At 53.0% G+C, this 22,228-nt stretch overlaps 2 protein-coding genes across 13 annotated transcripts in view; one reads left to right on the top strand and one right to left on the bottom strand.

Annotated features, from left to right (window-relative positions):
* Window positions 1-388, bottom strand: part of LOC106892493 (cholesterol 7-desaturase-like) — a 29,466-nt gene extending 29,078 nt beyond the window's left edge. The window contains exon 1 of the mRNA XM_014949715.1: window positions 325-388. Coding sequence (XP_014805201.1) covers window positions 325-388 — 64 coding nt within the window. The remainder of the gene's footprint in view (window positions 1-324) is intronic.
* Window positions 389-2,211: 1,823 nt separating this feature from the next.
* The window catches only part of GRIN1 (glutamate receptor, ionotropic, N-methyl D-aspartate 1), a 36,909-nt gene continuing 16,892 nt past the window's right edge, over window positions 2,212-22,228 (top strand). For 10 of the 12 annotated variants that reach the window (XR_001412865.1, XM_014949752.1, XM_014949751.1 and 7 more), the window contains exons 1-11: window positions 2,212-2,368; window positions 10,211-10,387; window positions 14,874-14,936; window positions 15,706-15,806; window positions 16,360-16,481; window positions 17,005-17,179; window positions 18,863-19,007; window positions 19,107-19,190; window positions 20,494-20,629; window positions 21,570-21,697; window positions 21,880-22,044. Coding sequence is in view for 11 of the 12 variants with exons in the window: in XM_014949752.1 (XP_014805238.1) it covers window positions 2,348-2,368; window positions 10,211-10,387; window positions 14,874-14,936; window positions 15,706-15,806; window positions 16,360-16,481; window positions 17,005-17,179; window positions 18,863-19,007; window positions 19,107-19,190; window positions 20,494-20,629; window positions 21,570-21,697; window positions 21,880-22,044 (1,317 nt within the window). In the remaining variant the exon portion in view is untranslated. The remainder of the gene's footprint in view (window positions 2,369-10,210; window positions 10,388-14,873; window positions 14,937-15,705; window positions 15,807-16,359; window positions 16,482-17,004; window positions 17,180-18,862; window positions 19,008-19,106; window positions 19,191-20,493; window positions 20,630-21,569; window positions 21,698-21,879; window positions 22,045-22,228) is intronic. The other 2 variants (XM_014949745.1, XM_014949750.1) reach the window with 2 other exon arrangements.

Here is a 22,228-nt window from a genome sequence, read left to right as displayed (position 1 = left end):
TGCCCCCCCCCCCCAGCACCACAGAGTGTGTGAAGCACACTCACAAGTACACCCACTGCCACACAGACACAGCGTGCTCACACCTGCACACACACACAGACACACAGATGCCTGCACGCAGCAGCCCGGTGTGTCCTCCCTCCCATCGCACGGGTCACCCTCAGCACACACGAGGGCTCAGTCCGGGAGGTGCCCTGGGCAGTCTGTGTGCTCTCCTGCGTGTGCTCTGGGTGCTGAGCCCAGCTCACCAGCCCCATTCCCCCCACTGCGGGCCATCAGGTGGGCACACAGGGGGGTACAAACCCACCCCCACCTCCCACTCACCCGTGCGGATGTGAACAGTGTACTCGGGCCCACGCGTAGATATGAACATGCACCAAAATGTCATGAATGCTCACACCACAGAGAATCACACACCCCCACGCACACAGAAAGGCAGGCGTGCACCCAGGCACACGCAGTGACAGCGAGGGGGAGGGAGCTGGAGGGGCCAGAGGAGCAGAGCAGAGCAGAGCTGACGTTCTCAGCTTGGCTTCCCGACATGGGGACGGAGGATGGCTGGAGTCACCCCTGGGGACACTGGCAGGAGCCGCAGCGTGGGCTCTTTTACACCCGCTGCCCAGCAGGGAGAAGGCTCAGTCAGGTCTCTTGCTGAGCGGAGGCTCCATTTTAGCAACCCGGCTTGTTTTGGGGGACATTTACCTTGTCCCCACGGCAAACCCCACAGAACGCCCAGCCAGCGCAGGGCTGCAGGCGCCGGCATGTCCCTGCGTGAGTGGCGAGACATGGGGGGGCAGTGAAGCCAGGGTGCAGAGGGGGCTGGGGGTGGCCACTCTGTCCCAACATGTGGGGATTCTGCCAGCCCCACAGCCCCGGCGTGGGGCACAGCCACCCTCGGTCCCCGCTCGCTGCCGCTGTGCCCGAGCAGGGGGCTGCGGGGCAGAGGAGGGGCTGGGAGCCCGTGCGTGCAAAATGGCTCCTGCCAGTCAGCTGCTGTGCAGCACAGCACAGCCCTCACCCCCACACAGCCCCCAGCCTCTCCCCCCAGTGCCTGGTCCTGCCCCCAGGCCCTTGCTCCAGCCCTGCTGGGTGCAGATCCTTGCCCACCCCTCCTGTCACCGGGCACCTCTGTGCAAGGCACTCTCCTCCTCTTGCCTCCCCAGGTGACCTCTCCAAACCCTTTCCTGGTAATTCCTCCCTTCTCCCATCACAGGGTCTCCAACCCCTGCCCTGGCTCACCCTGCACCCTCAGCTTCCTCCCACCTAATGCCAGGCAGGACCTTCCCTTCTTCCCACCCCACGGAGTCTCCAGGTCTCCTTCCCCAGACATGCCTCATCCTCCCCTGCCGTCCTCGTCCAGCCTGGGCGGGCGCAGAGCACTTCCCAGGGCTCGGGCAGATGCTTGGAGGAGGAAGAAGTGTCATTTCCTCCCAGACATCAAAGTCCTTGCACTGTTTCACCCTAGCTGGAGTTCTGTCACCAGCTGGGAACATTCCTTGTGTGGAGAAAGGGCATTAGTGTAACAAAGGATCCCCCAGGGATTACCCAGCTCCTTCCTCTCCATTTGACACAAAATAGGATCCTGCTGGAGACCAAAATCCCAGCGCTGTAATAACAGCAGGATCTTGCTGAGATCCTCCTTCCCCATTTCGGTGTCACCCAGACCCCTGTGCCCCATCACCCCGGCGTGCTGGGGGCAGATCCCGGCTCCTGCCCCTCACCCTCCCTCCGGCTTCCTCATTTCCCTGTGCTCTGGGAGCCAGACAGCTGATCTGCTCTGTGGCTCTGTGCTCCTTCTCCTGCTCTGAGTCCCAGCTGACCACTTTGCTTGTAATAGTCCTCGGAGGGGAATTACAACCGAGTATTAAATGTGTGGTTAAAGAAATCGCATTACACAGTGTGACTGTAAGGGAGATGTTTCCCTTTAATCTGTAATCCATGGAAGTTATTAGTTTAGCGAGCGGAGCGGCTGGGCACGGCGTTTCCATTAAGATATAACCCCGAGCAGACCCATCACCTCCGTGGGGGCTGCAGCCTGAGCCATGGCACAGCACCCCTCGCCCCCCAGCACGGTCCTTGCTGTGCTGCTCCCCGTTATTTGAATGCCATTATCATGTTAACGTGGGGCTGTTTAACATTGCAGAAAAGAAAAGGGGGAAAAAAAAAATAATCACTCTCGGTGGCTGATGTGCTCCTGTGAAATAATGTTTGTGTCGTGTATCCTGTCCTACAGGTCTATGCAATATTAGTTAGTCACCCTCCTGCTCCCAACGATCACCTAACACCAACACCCGTATCATACACAGCTGGCTTCTACAGGATCCCTGTCATTGGTCTGACAACACGCATGTCTATATATTCTGATAAGGTAACTGATGCATGTTTCTAGTCTAGTACATCATACGTGTGGTGTAAATCAAGATTCCCCATCAGGAGAGCTAATGATGTCTACACTGCCCTGCCTATCTATGTGTCTGTCTGTCCATCCGTAGCCCACGGTTAAACCCGCAGCTCCCTCTCTCTCTCTCCCCCGCATTCCCCGGTACATGATTTTTTCGCAGCTGCCAGTGTTGACCTACATAGTGCTGGATGGTTTCTGCGGCGCTGCTCTGCCAGGCTGCTGGGCTTGCTGCTCCTCAGCCACGGCAAACGCAGGACCCGGCTTCTGCCCTGCTCCCCAGGGACAGCCGGGAGGTCCTGGGTGCTCCCAGGGTGTGGGGGGACCTGCGGAGGGGCAGGAGGGTCCGAGTGGAGCCTGCACATCGGGCAGGAGCTCTCTGGGGCTTGAAGGCTGTTTGGCTGCGTTCAGTTCTCTGGGTTTATGCGGTATTGGTGGGGGAGGGAACAGAATCGATTAATAAGTTATCCCAAGGCTTTAAATGACATCCGGTCTGAGCAGCACTCAAGAAGGAGGTTCAGATTCCAGTGTCTCAAACCGCTGTCTGCTGTCCCCGGGGAAACATGGGGACTTTCAGGCTGGATGAGGTCCTGCTCCGTGCAGTGACTGGGGCAATGCCCTCACCTGGCCGATGAGGTGCTGCCATGGCTGGCTCTTCCCCAGGCCCTCAGCTCACAGACCATCTGGCAAAGACACTTTGTGATGAGTTATAGCAAAAGGAGGAGCTGAGCGGAGCCCGGCCGACCACACGCCATTGCAGCCTTGGTGGAGGCTTTTGTCCTGGTGCAGGAGTTAGTGGGTGAGATCAGGCCTGTTTCGAAGCATGAAGCGGCCTTTGTGTGGAAAATGTGAATATTCACAAATGCAAATGTTCAGTGCAAAAATAGTCACCCCGCCTACGTGCTAAATGAAGTCAAATTTCAGGAGGGAGGAGCAGAGCTCCCAGGGATGCAGCCACGGGACTGCTCGGCCGGAGCAGTGGCAGGTCTGGGCATCTCCCACCAGGTAAAATCACAGTAGGACAGCCAGCAAGCCAAGAGCATGGCGGGGACAGCACTGGGGGCTGGCGGGGGCTGGGGACCCCCACGCCCCGGTAGGGTCCCGTCAGGCACTGTTAGAAGGAAAGGGATGGAGACAGAGCTGGCAGATGGCAGGAGAGGGCAGGCAGCAGGTAGGAAATGTGTGTGGGAATTTGGTTTGAGCTGCCGTGGGGAGGGGATAGGTCTGGTCAGCAATGTCACTGAGAGGGGCCGTGTCACACTGCACATGGCAGTGGGGAGACCCTGCGCGCCATCGGTCCAGCTTCATCTCAGCAGGGGCATGCTCACCGAGGCAAATTGTCCGCCTTTTCCACAGCATGACCTTGTGCTGAATTTGCGTGTTCACCCTGAGGGGATGGAGCTTCCCTGCCAGACTCTGCTTCAGCCATATTATTTTTTTTCCCTATATAAAACATGTTCTCTGCAAAAGTGGCTTGTAAAAACCGTCTGGATCGCTTCAGAACCGGAGAAGTGACCCACTGAGGCAGTGGCAACCCACTGCAGTGGCAGGGAGATGCTCCCCACTGAATATCTGGGGGTGCTGGGCAGGTGCAGGGCTGTGGGGTGCTCTCTCCTGGCAGAAACTCATCAGTGTGACCACGCCGTGTGTCTCACCCCTCCAAGTGCTTCTGCCCGGTCTCTCACTCAGCCTCCTTCCCACAAAGCAGCCGGTAGCTCCAAGGCTTTGAAATCTCTGCAGAGAGGGTAGTTGCAGGCAGGGGATGTGGCAAAGGCAGGGACTGGGTGGGTAGAGGAGCTAGGACATTGAATAATGGACTGGCAGGAGCCAGAGGGGACAGCAAAGGTGGGAGGGCAGTGAAGGACAGCAGAGCAAAGGGGTGTGAAGGGGTGGGACAGGACTGTGCAAGGCTCTGCACACAGCAGGACAGCCCGGTGCAACACAGGGACAGTCAGCTGGTTCCCTTTTTGGTTTCCACTGATGAGCTTACTGGGGTTTTTTTGGTCTTTTTTTCTTTTAAATTCAGGAAATTATATCTTTCAGCTTAGTTTCTATGGAAACAAGCTTGTAAGATCACTTTGTGTGTGTACCCCTGGTTGGTTTTGAAGGCATCAGCCAATTTTAGCTAAATTTCACAGGGGGTTGAAGTCTCAGAGTTAATTATGGTCCTCCCAAAGCTAAGCTGCCAGGGAGAGGAAAGGCGTGGGCCTCAGCTCAGACAGGTTTGCCTGGTACCTTTTGGTGCTCTCGAAGCATCTCCAGTTGGGCACAGCAGTCCACGAGCTGTAACCAGTCTTTCAGCAAAGATACCCAAGAGAAGCAAAGTTTTATTGCTCCCAGTATTCAAAGAGCTCTTTGTTCTAGAAATGGTATGGGAGCAATCAAGCTGAGTGCTCTGCCTTGGCAGCCTTTGTTTGGCCTCCTTGTAGGTAGATCTTATGAAATGATTACCTTTTTCTTCACAAAGGTCTTCACATCATTCATCATAGTCCTGCCTGTCCGGTGACGGGGTCTCCGAAATCCCGGTCACCGCTGCGCGAGGTGAGCAGGGAATTGGGAGGAGAGGAAAGGCAGCACCGATGGCCGTGGTGTCCATCACTATGGAGAGACCTTCAGGGACTCCTGATGGACTGAGCATCGCAAAAATCATGCTCTGACCTTCTCATGCTGAGCTCCCTGAACGGACAGTCTGGACTATTGCTTTTGTGCTTCTGTTCCCCATGTGTCACTGGGGGTATTTATATCTCCTTTGCATCTCAGCCAAAAAGATGAGATGACGTTGATGTCTTGACCATATGAGAAACATGAAATGACACTGAGAGCGTGAGAGCAAAGCTCACGGGGAAATGATCTGGTGCCATTTGTCACCACCGTGTGGGACCAGACCTACGTGATGGGGATGAAGGGACTTGCTGGGCACCCCGAGGTGCTGAGCCCCACACCATCCCCCCATCAGAGGGGCAGAGCAGGATCTGGGGTGGCTGAGACCTACTCTGCTGGTGAAAGAGGTGGGAAATGGAGTTTAGTCATTCTGCACTCAAGAGAGCCATTTCAATAGCCAGTGCCTGGCCCTGGTACTTGAAATGAAATCTCTTTTTTTTTTTCTCTCTCTGCAGCCTGGACCTGGGGATGGCTTTTTGCTCTGGTTCCTCATTTCAGTATAATCACTCCATACCCTCCTGGGGGTTACTGCTCACTGAGAGGGGCATTTTAATTCGTTACTGGTCTCACTGGCAACTGATGCTCAGCAGGAATGGTGTCAGCGTGGGACGCTCCACTGAAAGTGGGGAGAAAAGTGGTTGCCCTCAGCTGAGGTCAGGGTCAGTTTTCCTTCACTGGCACCTGCCAGAAGTGACTGGAGAGGCTGGCTAACCTAACATAGAGATGTTGCTCCAGGAATGTGTTTCAGAGCCACCGCCAAGCAGTACAGCTGTCAGCGGGGGTCCTGCAGAGCAGATGGGGTGCTCTGTGTGCTGAAGCCTGTGCTGATGGCAGTGATGGAGCCCACTCATCCCAGTGGATGAGAGCTGTTCACAAGCTCTCAAGCTGGGAGGAGAACAGAGCAATCCCACCACTCTGCAGGGCAGCTGCTGCGGTGCTGGGCCACTCTCCAGAGACTAACAAGTTAGGACTCTAGGATGGTTAGAGTTGGAAGGGACCTTAAGGATCATCTCATTCCAACCCCTCTGTTCATGGGCAGGGACACCTCCCACCAGACCAGGTTGCTCAAAGCCCCCTCCAACCTGGCCTTGAAACCCTCCAGGGATGGGGCAGCCACAGCTTCTCTGGGCAACCTGGGCCAGGGTCTCACCACCCTCAGAGTAAAGAATTTCTTCCCCAGATCTAATCTAAATCTCCCCCCTTCCAGTTTAAAACCATTCCCCTTCATCCTATGGCTCCCCTCCCTGATCAAGGGTCCCTCCCCAGCTTTCCTGGAGCCCCTTTGCACACTGGAAGGGGCCCTAAGTTCTCCCTGGAGCCTGCTCTTCTCCAGGCTGTCCTTTCCTTCATGCACTGCAGGGGAAGGCAGATGATGCCTTAGTGCCTGAGCTCTCCATATGCCTGCCCCTACTGAAATCCCTCCCAGCACATGTCTAAGCTATTGCAGAGTTATCTCAGCTCCCTCCCACATCCGCAGCTATCACACAGGGTGGTGGGCAGGCTGCTATCTGGTGGGGCTCAGTGAGACGTGGGCAGGATGAACAGAGCAGGGCACAGAGCCTCCTGGGCTTCTTCCACAGAGACACCGGCCAAGGCTTCTTTTTCATACCCAGACAATAATTTTTGCTGAATTATTGGGAACTTTATTGATTGGGATCTCTGTGAATCTCCTTGAAACTGCCCAGACAGCTCAGTTTTGGGGCACGCTGCTAAAAGGGGGACTGACCACATGATTTCCATAGGTAATGAAAAAAAAAGCACTTTGTTTCCTCAAGCCTGTAGGAAAAATTACTCTACCATCCATGGACTGTGAGCTGTGATGAGCCCTTAGGGAGACAGAGGGTAAAGAAGACAGCAATCTTTTCACTTACGGACCTGGTTCGTGCCATCCCTGGTGTCCCCACAGCTGTGCCTGCACACTCCCTGTACATGTGCACCTCCCCTGTGTGCAAAAACACCATGGACAGGCACCCACATGTGCACCTTCCCCCAGGCCAGGCCTGGCCACGTGCAGGCTCAGTGCACAGCTATTGAAACACCCAAACACGTTCCCTACATGGGGACCCACACACACATGCTTTCTGCACATATCTGCTCGTTTTTATGTGTACATAAAGTCCTTGATTACACACATACAAACACACATCTACTCAAACATCTACTTAAATTCAGCTCCTTTTCACATCTGCACACATCAACGAAGTGAGTACCACTAATAATTTGCAGTTCCTAAGGGCCCAGACCCAGCACACGTCCCCAGCCTCGGCACCACACACACTCCCAGAGCCTTTGGGCTCATGCCCCGTGGGTTTCTGCTCAGCTGAATCCGCTTCAAAGCCTGGATTCCATCCCAACCTGTATTCCCTGACTTACTGCAGAAATGGAATTAGGCGAGGAAGCACAGGGCTGAGATTTCATCGGTGTTAGGAAGATCTTGCAGGGAGCTGCTCCTCTCTCGGGGCTGCTGTCACACCCCACGCTCACACCCCAGCCCTCCTGGCGGGCGGCAGGCGCCCTCGGAGGAGAGAAAGTGATGCAAATCCTGCTAGGCAAACTGTTGATTTGTAATTAGCAGCATCTTTGCTGTGTGCCTGATCTGAGGGGAGCAGGTTGTGACCCGTGGCAGCTCAGGGTTGTTGGCAGTTCAAGCACTCATAGCAGTACTTCAGGGGCAGTGTGATGAGCAGCGCAGCTGAAATGAGGGGTGGTTGTCTCTCAGAAGCTGTCTTAAAAAAAGATAATCAAATCTTTATAATAGTTATTTGCCTAAAAAAGGGCTTACTATGATCAAAAATCACTGCATCCACATACTTTGCAGGACAGCCCCGTGTGCCGGGGGCCAAGAGAACTCTGTGCTGAGTTCAGAGGGGTTTGCCAGAGACGTGTCATGGCGTATGCTGTGATGCAGGGTTATCAGATCACACAAAACCTGGTTCTCAGCTGCCTCTGTACATCACAAGTTGGACTTGTTAACCTTTGGGAGACCCAGCTTTCATTTTTCTGCCAATCCTTGGGCCCCGCAGAGAGGTTCAGGAGTCCCAGGGGCTTCAAAAGCTGAGCACAGAATGTGAGTGCTCACCCTGAAATCTAGACTCAGCGTTTGCGATTCGTTATTCACCATTATCCAATTTAAAAACTGCAGTTCTGTAATCTGAGAGCTGAGATACCATCATAGAAAGCCCACGACTCTTTTGACACCACCTCAGAAAAAAAATTTGCCTGAACTGTTAAATCAAGTTATTCTCCAACAATTTTGCAGTAAAATTTGTTCATCTGAACCTAGTGATATGTATTTACAACATTAAAGAAAGCCATTTAAGATTGTTTAAATGATCAGTTTAAACAGCATTTTTGCCAGTTGGGAAACTAGAAAATAATTTGATGCAATATATTGAAATTTCAAAAAGGGATTAAAATAATTTTAAGTTAGATTTTTAATTTTTTTAGCCTTTATTTTTCTGGGGTTTTTTTGGGTTTTTTTTGGTTTTTTTTACTATTTGCTGTTCTGTTCTTTTCAATTCTCTTCTGATTTTTGCCTCCCATTTCCACTTTCCATTTCCATGGATTTCCTTAAAGCAATTAAAAATGCTGAGGAATTAAAAATTAAAAATGCTTAGATTCTTCCTGTATGCCCCTGGCCCAAGCTGTGGAGCTGGCCCTGGAAAGCCCTGGGCGTCCCTGCTGACTCCACAGAGCACTTGAAGACCGTGTTGGTGTGAAGGCCATAGTTGTCCTTCCACTGTTTATTCCTATGGGGCTCCTTCCCCACCCTGTTGCTTCGTGCTGGGCTGGTGGGGTGAGCTGTGTCTCTCCTGCTCTCCATGTAACTGGGAATGTTTGTATCCATCGTACAAAACTGCAGCTCTGAGATGCTTGTTACAGCTCTCCTGGTTCATTTCCTCCTTCAATTAAACATCCACAGTTCCTCTCCATCTTCTGTAATTAGGAAATCTTTTCAGTGCTTTGGTATTTTTGCTGCTGCCTCTATCATTTCTGTGTCTGGGCCTGAGCAGCAGAATGGACCTGCTGTCCCACTACAGAGAGACCTGACCGTGACACAGGTTTTACACTATTTTTTATATATTTCATGGTTTGGTCTGACTTTATCACTGTGTTGAGTGTGAGGAAAAGGCATGTTCTGGTCTGCCTGTTCGTCCTGTGTGGGTTCATGATGCCTTTTCCCTTCCAGCATGAGTTATTTTGGCCCAGTCAGGACATTTCTGACCCATCCTGGCTCCAGTCTCTGGATGAGCAGCCCCATTTATCCAGAGGAACATCTCAGCCTTAAAAAAAGAAATATTATGGTGCTTTCCTTTTTGTCCTCTCCTGCTCAGACATCTGCCTCCCTGCAGCACGTAGCTGGTTTGTCAAGTAGCATCCATGCTGAGCATAAGCACTTTCATTTTCTAGTATTTGACACTAGGGCCTTTTAGAAAAGCTGCATTTTTTGAAACCTCTCTGTCAGCTACAGCTTTTGGTCCAACTGCTCCCCAAAGAGGGCTGTACTTAATTAGGCTGGAATTGCTATTGCTCAGTCATCCAACCATAATGATGTCTTTAACCAAATCAGATAGGTTAGCTGGGGCATGAGTCCAGGGCTGCCTCCTCCTGCGTGCTGCTGCAGAACAGCCTGACCTAGAAACAGCCAAATAGCATGTTATAAAACTGCTTTTCTGAACTTCTCCCATGACAAATAACTAATATATACCTGCGGGTACTTGCAACTGCTCCTTGTCGCTCTCCGAAGGGAATTAGTTTTCTTTTTGATGTCCTTTGCTTAGTAATATTTTCAAAAAGCCAAGAGGAAAGGCTATATTTGCACTGAACGTTGCTGACAGCTCGATGCCGGATTGGCTTTGCTTCACTGTGTCTTTACAGACCACAAAACGAAAAAACCCTCTTTGCCGTGCACTGCTTTAACCACAGAGAGGTGCAGAATTGTAGCCAGGGTTTGCTTCTCAGCCAGAAAACAGGAGCGCAGGTCCCAGAGGCTAGATCAAGGTGTGCAACCCAGAGGTCTACCAGAAAATGCTGCTCTGACTCTTTGGCTTTGTGATCCCAGTCCTGTCCCCGCAAACCCGCCCAGTCCCCGAGACGCACCCTGGCCAACAACCCAACCAGTCTATGTTGAGCTTTTGTTCTTCCTTGCAGAGCATCCACCTCTCCTTTTTGCGCACAGTCCCACCATACTCTCACCAGGCCAACGTCTGGTTTGAGATGATGAGAGTCTTCAACTGGAATCACGTCATTCTGATAGTCAGTGACGACCATGAAGGTCGTGCTGCACAAAAGAAGCTGGAGACCCTCTTGGAGGAGAAAGAGTCCAAGGTCAGTTCCTGAACATTGTCTTGTAGCTTTGTTTAAGCAACAACAACAAAAATAGAAGTCTCGGGCTGTTGTATGTATGTAGATTTCTGTATGTAAAACACCTTTTCTTTCCATTGTAACATGGCTAACATGCTTAAAGCATCAACAGTGTCTGACTAGTACCTGACAGAACTTTGTACTTTATTCATTTCACTTGCTTTGCCATGGTCAAAATCTCCTACATGTAAATCGACTACAAAATGAAGGGAAGGATAACCTGGAGCTCTGCAAATACCTCGCCCAAGATTCCCACCTAAGGAGAGGACCAGTCGCTCAGCTTAGGGAAGCTCCTGCCCCATTACAGCCACCCAGGGACCAGGCAGCCCCAGCAGTGCCAAACAGACCCCGAAAAGCAGCTTGTGAATTGGCTAAGCAGAGCTGGCCTTAGGGCAAGGGCAGCCGGCGCGGTGACGCACGGAGGGGTAACGCGCCCTCTCCATGGAGCTGTCAGCTCTGCGGCTGGCGCCCCGTTCCCATCTCCATTGAAGCACATCCCAAACGCTGCTTTTCCTGCCACCCCATGCTGTTACGAGAGGGCGGTTGCGGCTGGTGGGAGCAGCGTTGTTGAGGCGGTGCGTGGCACCCCCCATCAGGGCCCCGCGGGGGAGCAGGGAGGGAGGCAGGGGAGGTCCCCGAGCCTGCTAGAAATTCAGAAGGACTACTGTAGACCTGTTGCCGTTGAGTAACAAGGACCAAGCAAGCATTCAAGCCACGCAGGGAAGAACATGGGGAGCCGTTTGGCTGCAGCAGTTCAAAGGCAGGTGTCTGTCTGGAAGGCAAGGAACCACCTCCTGCCCGACGGGGTGAAGTCCCAACACATCCTCTTGCCCAGGGCAGAGTGAGGTCCCCTTCAGGTCGGCCGAGTCCAAGCCCATCTCCAAGTCTCCATCAGCATCAGGGCAGGGACCCATTCCTGGCCGCTCCCTTCCGGGTCACAGGCATGGACCACAATCTGCTCTTCTCCAGCCCAACCAGCAGCCGCTGGACATTTGGCAGGCGGCTGTTGAGGAAATGTGGTCATAGACAATTCTTGTTCTTGGAGTTGGTGGCTGAGCCCAGTGAGAGTAGCCTGCCACTGCTCTTCATCACCTCTTGCCAAGCCACTGGAGGAACAACTGGTGCAGGGGTGCAGAGTGGCACAAGCCACACTGACCAACAGGGTTTTGTTTTTGGCGGTGGTTTCCAAGAAGTTTCATCCTTGCTGCAGCCTGGGCCATCATGAGACACTAGTGTGCCACCGAACATGGTAGGATCCTCCTGCCTCCAAAGGCATCTTCCTGCTGGGTGACAGCAGGACAGTATTTCTTTCCAATGCCTCTTCCCAGCACAGCGTTCCTCACCAAGGGAGAGCTGTGGAAAGGTTGTTCCCACTGTCAACCTGCCGTCCCTTTCCTTGCATCTTTTGATTTTCGCTTTCTGTTTTCCTGCAGCTCCTTTTGCTACTCCCTCTCATGTCTCCACTTCCTGCTCACTCTGTGCAATGGTCCCAGGCACAGGATGTATTTCTTCTTCAGCCTGCTCATCCTACAGGAGAGCCTTTGAAATCTGGGGCTTGAAAGACAGGAGAGGGAGGGTCTGTCCTCAGACCTGCCCCCCCATTTACACTGCACCTACAACATGTCTTGATGTCTCCTGGTAGCCACTGGGCTACTGCGAATGTCCTGACTGTCCTCCAGACCAGGGCATGTGCTCGGTGAGGGTAGATCACCTTGTCTTCCCTTTGAGATGTGCCACAGCATCTTATTTCTTTGTCCTTGAGGAGCTTGCTCTGGTCCAACTGGTCTGGAAGGTAGATAACTCCCATCAGGGCTTTCCCCCTTTCCTCACTCCCTTCTGCTAATTGCTCTTCTAATCACTGTTGTGCTGACTGTGAAGTGGACCCCTCCCCAACCTCCTCAAGGTCAGCCTGGGCCGTGGGGAGAGATCAGGCAGGAGACCTGCTCTTGACCTCTTCAAGGCTTGGACCACAGCCCCCTGTGGACCCAGGGCTGGGTCAGAGGCTCACCTGTCCCCCTGAGCTCTTGGATCTGAGCATGGCTTGTCCCCTGGGGTCCGTGCCAGTACGGGGTGTCACTCAGGCACCACTGTGTGGATCTGCTCTTCAAGCAGGTGTTGGGAGCCCAGCACTCAAGTGGCCAGCCCTGGCGCACCCCACATTCTTCCCTTGTCTTAGGTCTGTCTGCAGTAACTCTCAGCCTGGAGCTACTGCTTCATCCCAGTACAGCTCTGCTCATTCTCCTGGGCTGGTCCACCATTGCACCAATGCTGCTCGGGTCCAGGGGGAAATGCCAAATGCTGTGAAAAATCAGCGTTTGTCCAAATCAGAGGTGGCAGCTCCCTGGTGTGCTGACTCCCTTCCTTTGGGACAATGGTGTTCACGAAAGTGGTTATTTTTTGAGTGAATGCTGGAGAACATGGTGGAAAGTGAATTTTGAATTTGTAGGTCTCTGTGTGGGCTGAGGAGCAGGGAAGTGCTGCAGGACCACACAGAAAAAATGGGAAGAGAGGAGACATTGCTGGTCTAGTTCTGGCAGTAGAGATGGGGACAGGGGGAGACAGAGGTGATCAGGTGCCATGAGATCCAGCTTTGCTGCACCCAAGACTCTGCTTCCCCTTGCTGACCAGCTTGGGTTGAGGCAACAGCACGTCCCGGGCACCTGAGGTGATTTGCGGCTGGAGGCTGCAAGAGGGATGACCATGTTTCCAGCTAAATTGATGGTGCCTGAGGAAAAGTGGCCAATGTCTCTTCATTGGAGAACCTTCATGCTGTCCTGCTGCTGTGGCTCTGCTCTCCTCTGAGGCAGTTTTCACTCCAGGTCTCACTGTGGCCTGAGCAGACTCAAAGAAGACATTGCAGAAATCCTCACCATGAACATCGCCAGAAGTGAAGGCAAACCTGGGTTCCAAGCAGATTTTGCCTCCTCAGATACTTTTCCTTGCAAGGACCCAACTTCTCTGAGCAACGAAAAACTTCTCAGACTGCGTCCAAGGAGAATAAAGGAAATATCACACAGCTGCATGGAAAGGAGGCCTCGCAAAATGTCCTGCCAAAGAATTGTCTGAGTGCTCAGGAAGAGGCAAGCTGTTTAGTTTGGAAAGTAGGATGCAGAGATAAAACCTGCCTGCCTAAGAAACAACCTGTCTGGGAACATGAACCCTGGTATTATGGGGGTGCAAAGGGTTGGGTTCCTGGCAGGAATCAGATGCCATTGCCATAAGATGCTGAGAAATGGAGATCAGAAAAGAGCCGTGTACCATACCCCATACACACAGATCAGGGATGCCCAGCTGGGGTGGGATGGGGCCAAGAAGAAGAGGTCAGACTATGTCCCACCAAAACCTGCCAACCACTGTCCTGCAGGCACTGTCAGGTCGATGTTATTGGAATGACCACAGGGGCTGATCCCAGGAAGATCCACGGGGTTCTGTGCACACTGCTGCAGGGTCAAGGCTTCTGAGAGCAGAGGCCATCAACACAGTCCCTGGCGGAAGGAAACCTCCAGAAATAGGTTTGGTGCCCCTGGTTCCTTTGAGGCCGAGCAGCAGAAATGGCTCAGGCAGGAGACAAGGTGGGGAGCAGGGTCTCTGCTCCCATTACCTGGGGGGTCAGTGCATGCTGAGCCCTGGGTGTGATGCTCCAGCCAGCAGTGTGGAAACCACCAAGCAGTGAACCCCACTAGCCATGTGTAGGGCCAGGTTTCAGGCACCGTGGTCTCCAGCAACTGCATCTCCCAGGGTCACCCATGTGCCACAGAGCCACGAGGTGCCCTTGGCCCTCCCCAGGCACCAGGTAAAAGCTGCAATATCATCCCATGATCACCATTGCTTCATATCGCCACGCTTTGAGCCAACACGGGACGTAGCGAGATTTTTCTTTCTCTTTTGGATGGCAACAGAGCTCCAAAAAACTGCTCCCTCCTTGCAGGAGGTGAGAGGTTCAGCTGAGGCACCTCACTTGCTGTGAAGGCTCTTAGGGTGAACAGGATTGTAATGATGATAGTGACGGGAGTAATGCTAATACTTTTAACTGTAACAGTTTGCATTTTATCCAGCTCTTTCCGTACACAACATTTTGTCCTTTACTTCACAGTAATTCCATGGAAACCCCACCACTTAGGCCCTTAGAGATGTGTAGATTGTTTAAGAGTTTAAGATAAAAGTTTCTTGCTGAAGAATTCCCCAGTCCCACAAAGGAAATGCAACTGCATCGCACCAGCTGTGACACTCAGGCTTGCTCTAACCGACACGGCTTTGCACCCTGACGCTCCCGTGAGAGCTGAGGCACTCTCTCCTGATAGTGGTTTTTGCGAGCTCCAGCGTTATAGAGACCCTTTAGCAAACAGTGGAGGAGGAGGTGGATGTTGGATTGCTTTACTACACGTCATTTTCAACTGTTTATAATATTCTTCTGTGTCTACATATTTTCTCTGTGCACATTATTCATCAGAGTAAAAAAAGGAACTATGAAAACCTCGACCAACTTTCCTATGACAACAAGCGAGGACCCAAGGTATATATGCATGGAAATGCACGCCGCCCACCAACCTAACTAGCAAATGAAAAATAGCCACAGCCACCAGAAAAATAAAAAAGAAAAAAAAAAAAAAAAGAGAGAGAAAGAGAAAAAAAGAAAAGAAAAGAAAGAAAAAGATCCATGACTATGTTTCTTGGTAGCACGTTTTTATGTTGAGATAGTTTGGTTTGGACTTGAGAATGGAAACCTAGCCAGCTGACCCTGGAAGGATTTATTTTTGAAACATGCATGTGAACCAGTAATTAACTTGCAAGTTTTTTTTTTTTTTTTTTTTTTGAAAAGTTGAACCAACCCCCTTTTCCCCCAAAGGAAACGGTTCCTTGGTGTAAGTTGCTCACTTTTACTCCCAAAGGTTAACCCTGTGCAATATGTTTTTTTTTTCATTTCCCATGTTTTTGAAAAACAACACTCGTTTGAGTTTTCAATTGCATTTCAAAGCCTTTTTCTCTTTCCTGTACAATGCACGCCTCTTTTTGGGTCTTGATTGACTTCAGTTTGCATGCACAGTGCAAAAAAAAAAAAAAAACAAACCAGAAAGCCAAAACTTTAAAAGAGAAAGGAAGGAAGGAAAGAAAGAAAAGAAAGAAAAGAAAAGAAAAAAAAGAAAAAAGTAGCTATAACCAACCTTATTTGGCAGACTTTTGTGCAGTTTAATGAATTCTCTTGACCCTTTTCTAGATAGCATGGCTCTCACAAGCAGTCCTGGGGCTCCCACACTAACCAGCTTTGCTCACACTAATCACAGGCTGAGAAAGTTCTTCAGTTTGACCCCGGAACCAAAAACGTGACGTCGCTGCTGCTGGAAGCTAAGGAGCTGGAGGCTCGTGTCATCATCCTCTCTGCCAGGTAAGGCAGAGCCCTCCCTTCCCTCCCTGCTCTGGTTTCCTTGCTCTCCCCTTTGCACCTCTGCCCCGCACCGGAGTCACTGCAGAGTCGGGGCACGTTGTCCTTTCAAGGAGAGTGGGAGAGAACCCACGTGAAGCCCCATGTCCCAGGCAGGTGGTGGATGTGTGCTGTGCTTGCAGTCATGACCCTGGTTGAGATGTCTGTCTGTCCTGCCAAGCGTTAGCAGCTGCAGAAGCAGCAATAGTTACTGCTGGTGTGTCCTGATACCCCTGTGAAGAGGGGAGTCTTATTGCCCCCACGTAATATGGTGGTGAGCAACGAGGAACAGGCCTGATTTGCAGATGCTCAGCAGTGCTGGGAGCTGTGGGACAAGGTGAAGCTGTGAGAAAAGGTCCTGTTATATCAAGGAATTGTCCATTGCCCAGTTACCAGAGGAGGACTGCCTGGGGATGTGTTTTCCCTGTTGCTGCCACACACCTTGGGATCCAATACGGGAGAAAAAGGGCCCTCCAGCACCTGGAGCCACATTGCCATTCCCTTCTTCTCGTTGCAGTGAGGATGATGCGGCCACGGTGTACAGAGCAGCAGCCATGCTCAATATGACGGGCTCCGGCTACGTGTGGCTGGTGGGGGAACGGGAGATATCGGGCAATGCCCTGCGTTACGCCCCTGATGGTAGGCACCCGCCGGAGGCACCTGTCCCTCTGTCAGCCGGGCCTGGAGGAACCTGCTCGGAGCTGGGACGAGGGGCACCTGCTCTCCCAGGGACCCCTTGGGCTGGGGGAACGCGATGCCGTGGTGGTCCCGAGTGAGCAGAGGGTCCCACACGTTGCTCTCCGCTCTCTTTGCCCGCACAGGGAGGCAGCAGCCTTGGCCAGGCTGCCATCCCCAAAATCCAGCCCGCCATCAACTTGGGGAAAGGCTTGGGAAGAGGGTGGGGATGGAGCACGGGGTGTCAGCAGCTGGCCTAGCTGTGCCCAGTCCCCATCCACTGAGCAGGATGGTGCCAGCCCAGCGCCACTGCGGACACTTGCCCTGCCTGCCCCTGCCTGAAGCCCAGACAACTCCCCAGCTGCATCTGAGCGGTCCTCAACCCCATAACCATGTCCTTGCTGGCCCCCGAGCCCTGTGGGTGGGAGTAAGGCCAGAGCAGCCAGTGTGCCCTGCTGATCTGCCCCCTCCCCTCTGCTCGTGGCAGGAGTGATCGGTCTGCAGCTCATCAACGGGAAGAACGAGTCAGCCCACATCAGCGACGCTGTCGCGGTGGTGGCCCAGGCCGTGCACGACTTGTTTGAGAAGGAGAATATCACAGACCCACCACGGGGCTGCGTGGGCAACACCAACATCTGGAAGACAGGACCCCTTTTCAAGAGGTATTTGGGGAATGGTCCTGCTGGAGGGAGCAGAGGACCTGCTGGGGGAGCTGAAAAAGGTGGGAGCATGTGGAAAAGGGCAGCATGGGACCTGTGTCCAGAGTATCCATCACTAAAGCTTTGGGACATGTGGCACAGGACTGCTTGGACTCTCCCGCATGATTTGGATGTGAGGGTTACAGGGACATGTGGCACAGGACTGCTTGGACTCTCCCGCATGATTTGGATGTGAGGGTAACATCTCTCCTCTCTCCTAGAAAAGGAGCCAGGACATGAGCTCAGGCACTGGTCCCCAGTTTGTCCAAGGTGTTTAGGGATCATCCTGGTGCCTGGCACCAATTCGGTCCATGCCAACCCACGCTCTCCTGAGCAATGTTTGGGCAGCTGGGATCAGCGTGGGCAGGGAACAACTTTAGGAGGAAGAGATCTGGGGGCCACAGAGGGGTGACCTCCTGTGGCCTGGATCTTAATTCTGTGGGTGGAAGAGGGAATAGAAGGGGGTTTTCTGCCAAATCAGGGTAGGAGGATGCTTCTGTCAAATCGGAGCTCAGTGCTGAAGACACATTTCTTGCGGAATGTTGTAGAGCTGTGGCATGGGTCAGTGTGCTGCAAGTGGGACTTGGGAGCAAGAGATCCCTGTGCATGGGACAGGCTGCTCTGCTGTAGCAAATACTGGTCCTGTGGTCTTGGGTAGTGGGATCTCAGCAGATCAGAATGTGCGTATGCTGGATCTCACTGCTGTGGGCAGTGTGATGGGTAGATGCTGCATGTGTTCCCCAGAACCCAGTCCTTGGGCTGCACAGGGGTTTGTGCTGCATCATCCCTGCAGATGCTGGAGCCACAAGGGCTGGGTTTCAGTAAAGCAGCAATTCCCTTTGCAGCACGGCTCCCCGCAGTGTGCAGCCTGGCACCAGGGTGCTGCTTTCAGCAATGGGGTCCTGTGGCAGGGGTTGATTGTGGTGTTTGTGGGATGACCTTACTGTAGACCTGGGTTCTGCTGAGCATGGGACCTGCAAAGCCTGAAGCTTGTTTTAGAACGATTTCCAGCATCCTTTGCAGCGACAGTTTTTGGCATGTGCTATTTGAAGTTGTTCTCTATGGTGCTCTGCAGGTGGCTCGGGCAACACTTCTATCTTTTCCTTATCATCTTTCCAGCGCCTGGGGGGCTAGTTGTGGCCTTGGTGGTATATGTGTTTGCCTGGGCCATTACACAGGCCATGATGGGCTGGTGCCAGACAGAAACACCAGGAGCAGTAGCTCCCAAAGAATGCCCAGAGAAAGGTGTCCTTGGGTGCTGGGAGACAGATCATTCCTTAAGGGAATTGGACTGATCCAGTGGAAAACAGGGGTCAATGACAACAGACATGGTAGTGCAATATTCAGACCTTCAGGCAACGTGAGTCCCCAGACTGACTTCATCCATCAGGAGCAGGCAATCACAGGGCTATGAGCAGGTTGGAGGGAGCCTGCCTGGACTAGTGTAATGGGCATATCAGACACGGCAGCCAACTGACAGGGCTATGAGCAGGTTGGAGGGAGCCTGGACTTCTCTGGTGTAATGGGCATATCAGACACAGCAGCCAACTTAGAGAAAGCATTTGCTTTTCTGACCCCTTCTTAGGTGTTCCAATAGCCACAGACAGCAGGTTTTCTACGATGGCCCCGCTGTGTTTCTCTCCACAGGGTGTTGATGTCTTCCAAGTACTCGGAGGGTGTCACTGGCCGGGTGGAATTCAATGAGGATGGGGACAGGAAGTTTGCCAACTACAGCATCATGAACCTGCAGAATCGGAAACTGGTCCAAGTTGGGATTTACAATGGCAGCCACGTATGTACAGGCCTGGACAGGTTGGGTAGGAGGGATGGGTGTGCTGAGGTGTCTACCTATGGCCTCATGCCTATCTCTTTCCTCTGGGATTGGTTATAGGTCTTGACCAATGACCGGAAGATTATCTGGCCAGGGGGGGAAACCGAGAAACCTCAAGGCTATCAGATGTCAACCAAATTGAAGGTAACAGCAAATAGCAGCATCTTCAGCTCTCTGCATGCAAAGCTGTGACTTTATCCATCTCCCACTTCCACCACTGCTTCTGCAGCTGTCAGCAGTATTTGCAAACCTAGGGAACCTGGATCTCGGTGAGGACATAGAAGAACAACTTAGAGAAGATAGTGGAGGGCCTTCAGAGCTTCCAGCTGGCAACAAACTAGATAGGGTGGCACTCTTTGGTTTGGAAAGAGACAGCTGGAAATGGAATATGAGAGAGAACAACAGAGAAGGGGTGGAGGGGGAAGGTGTTCACCATTCCTCGTGGCTTGGGAGCCAGAGGACACCCAGCAGGGGTTTGCAGGAAACACAAGGATGGGCTCCTTTGGCATAGGTCAGTTCTGGAGCCTGTTGCCATTGGGCAGTGCAGGGGGCAGAGGGAAACAATTCAAAGGGAGATTAAACAAGGCAGTGGAGGGTGGGGAGGCTGGAGGGCTCAGGAGCTCCCTGAAGAACTGATGACCAGAAGCTGGAGGTGACACTGGGAGGAGCTCCCTCTGCTCTTGCCCTGCTTCTCATGCCTTTCCATTAAGAGTACCCCAGCAGCCACTTTACTGTCTGGATCCTGGGCATGTTGGTCTTACCAGTATTGACTGTTCATTTGTCCTACTGTCTGGGAAAGGGACATCACACGTTCCCACCAGTTTATTCCCGCAGAGGTGGGGCAGATGCACTCAGATGCTGCTTTACTGAAAAGGTCCAAGGCAGGACTGAAAGATGTGTATTAGCTTGGGGCAGTGTGACAGTGTCTAGGGCACCATTCAGGGCACTCAGGACTGAAAGATGTGTATTAGCTTGGGGCAGTGTGACAGTGTCTAGGGTACCATTCAGTCCTGGCTCTGTGGTGGCTCCCATCAGCTGGCTGCTAGGAAGAGGGGTGTGAAAAGCTTTGAGGCTGAGGTGAAAGTACCACACAAGGGAGGATGCTGACACAACTGTTCCTCATCTTGGGTGCAGGGAAAGCAAATGTTCCCCATGCCAAAGCCAAGTCCTGCTGCTGGGCTGAGCAGCCTCGTGTGCTGAGATGGCAGCTGAGGAGGGCACCATGACATTTTGGCCATGCTTGCATGGAGAGGGCAGCCCAGCTCCCCAACCAGGGGAACGTCCTGCTGCTGGGCTGAGCAGCCTCGTGTGCTGAGATGGCAGCTGAGGAGGGCACCATGACATTTTGACCATTCTTGCATGGAGAGGGAAGCCCAGCTCCCCAACCAGGGGAATGTAGCTCTGGAGGGGAACTGAGACAAGTGGGTGTTTGTTCTTCACCTCACAGATTGTTACAATCCACCAAGAACCGTTTGTGTATGTGAAGCCCACACAAGCAGATGGGACGTGCAGGGAGGAATTCACCATCAATGGAGATCCTGTGAAAAAGGTCTTTTGCACCGGACCCAACGAGACCATCCCAGGTAACTTGGTCTGTTGGTGAGCGCAGCAGCTCCCTCAGCCCACCCAGATGATGGGGTGTCCCATCAGGGGGTCCCCAGGGAGGGTGCTCAGTCACACAGGAGGCCCAGAGGTTGAGGACCAGAAAGGTGACAGCACATTCAGCCCCCAAATGCCGCCCCCCTCCTCCATCAGTTCAGCCCCACAGTAGTCCTGTGCGGTAACTGGGCACTGGGTTTCAGCTTTTTGACCCCAAAAGATGACTTTATCATTTTCTCTCTTCTGGGTGGGTGCCAAGGGCTGTTATGGGGCATTGCATCCCATGTGTCTGTCTCCTGACATGCTCCAATTCTCTTTGCCCCAATCTCAAGCAGAAGCGAGAACCATGAGGCATATCAGCACCTGCTGCACTAGTACCAACAACACCAGTTTTGAACCATTTTATTACAGAAAGCCTGTTTCAGGATTAGGAGTGAGCACCTGGTGGGGAGCGCGAGCTGCTCCACAATGCCAGGATTGCCAGAATCCACCTGAAGTGCATCCCCTTGGCCCATCGCGCTTCCCTGTGCACAGCCCCAACAAGCCCCAGGTTGTGTCCTGGGCTGTGTCCAACCTCATGTCAGCGCTCCTCTGGCACAGCCTGTCTGCCCCAAGCCCCCTCCGTCCCCTGCAGTGGGTCTGTAGCACCAACTCTCAGACCATCTCACTGGGACATAGCAAATAGAGGAGACCCCTTTGCTCCCCCCTTGCCTTCTCCTCACACTGGTGCTTCCCTTGCACCCGTGGGTGATGGAGACGGTGGGAGGGGGTGGTCAAGGCAGATGGCACTGCCAGAATAACGTGGTTACATCTGATACAAACCACGCAGGTGGTTGCTATCACTGGGGACAGCCACAGATCCTGCATGGGGTCCCTGGCAAAGGGCTGCCTCCACTCGTTCCCCCCATTTTCTCCCACCCACAGGCCGTCCCACCGTGGCACTGTGCTGCTATGGCTTCTGCATCGACCTGCTCATCCGGCTGGCAGGGGTGATGAACTTCACCTATGAGGTTCACCTGGTGGCTGATGGTAAATTTGGTACCCAAGAGCGGGTGAGTTTGGGCAGCCTGTGATATCTCTTTGTCTGTATCGTGTGCTGAAACACCCCCAGGCCCTTCTCCAGAGCAGGGGTGGGGTGGGAGGTCGGTGCAGGGCACCTCCAGCTGTGTGTGGGTCCTGGCTGGTGGGGGACATGGGTCAGGGCAGTGGCTAATCCTGCGCTGATCTCTGGCAGGTTAACAACAGCAACAAGAAGGAGTGGAACGGGATGATGGGGGAGCTGCTGAGTGGCCAAGCAGACATGATTGTGGCTCCCCTCACCATCAACAATGAGCGGGCACAGTACATTGAGTTCTCCAAGCCCTTCAAGTACCAGGGCCTCACCATCCTTGTGAAGAAGGTATGGGTTGGGATGGGGTGTTCTGTGTACAAGGGAGGTGTCCCTTGCTCCCCAGATTGCAGACACGTGCCACGTCTGCACCATACCCAGCTCCCCACGCTGCTGCCCCTTGCCCACCCTGGGGAAGTTGCAAATCCCAGCCCTTGCTGTGGGATGACACCCTCCAGGTTGCTGGTTTTAATGC

Source organism: Calidris pugnax, unplaced genomic scaffold, assembly GCF_001431845.1.
Source record: "Calidris pugnax isolate Ruff unplaced genomic scaffold, ASM143184v1 scaffold192, whole genome shotgun sequence".
Taxonomy (NCBI): domain Eukaryota; kingdom Metazoa; phylum Chordata; class Aves; order Charadriiformes; family Scolopacidae; genus Calidris; species Calidris pugnax.
Note: the sequence above shows the minus strand (reverse complement) of the source record. Positions and strands in the feature narration are given on the sequence as shown.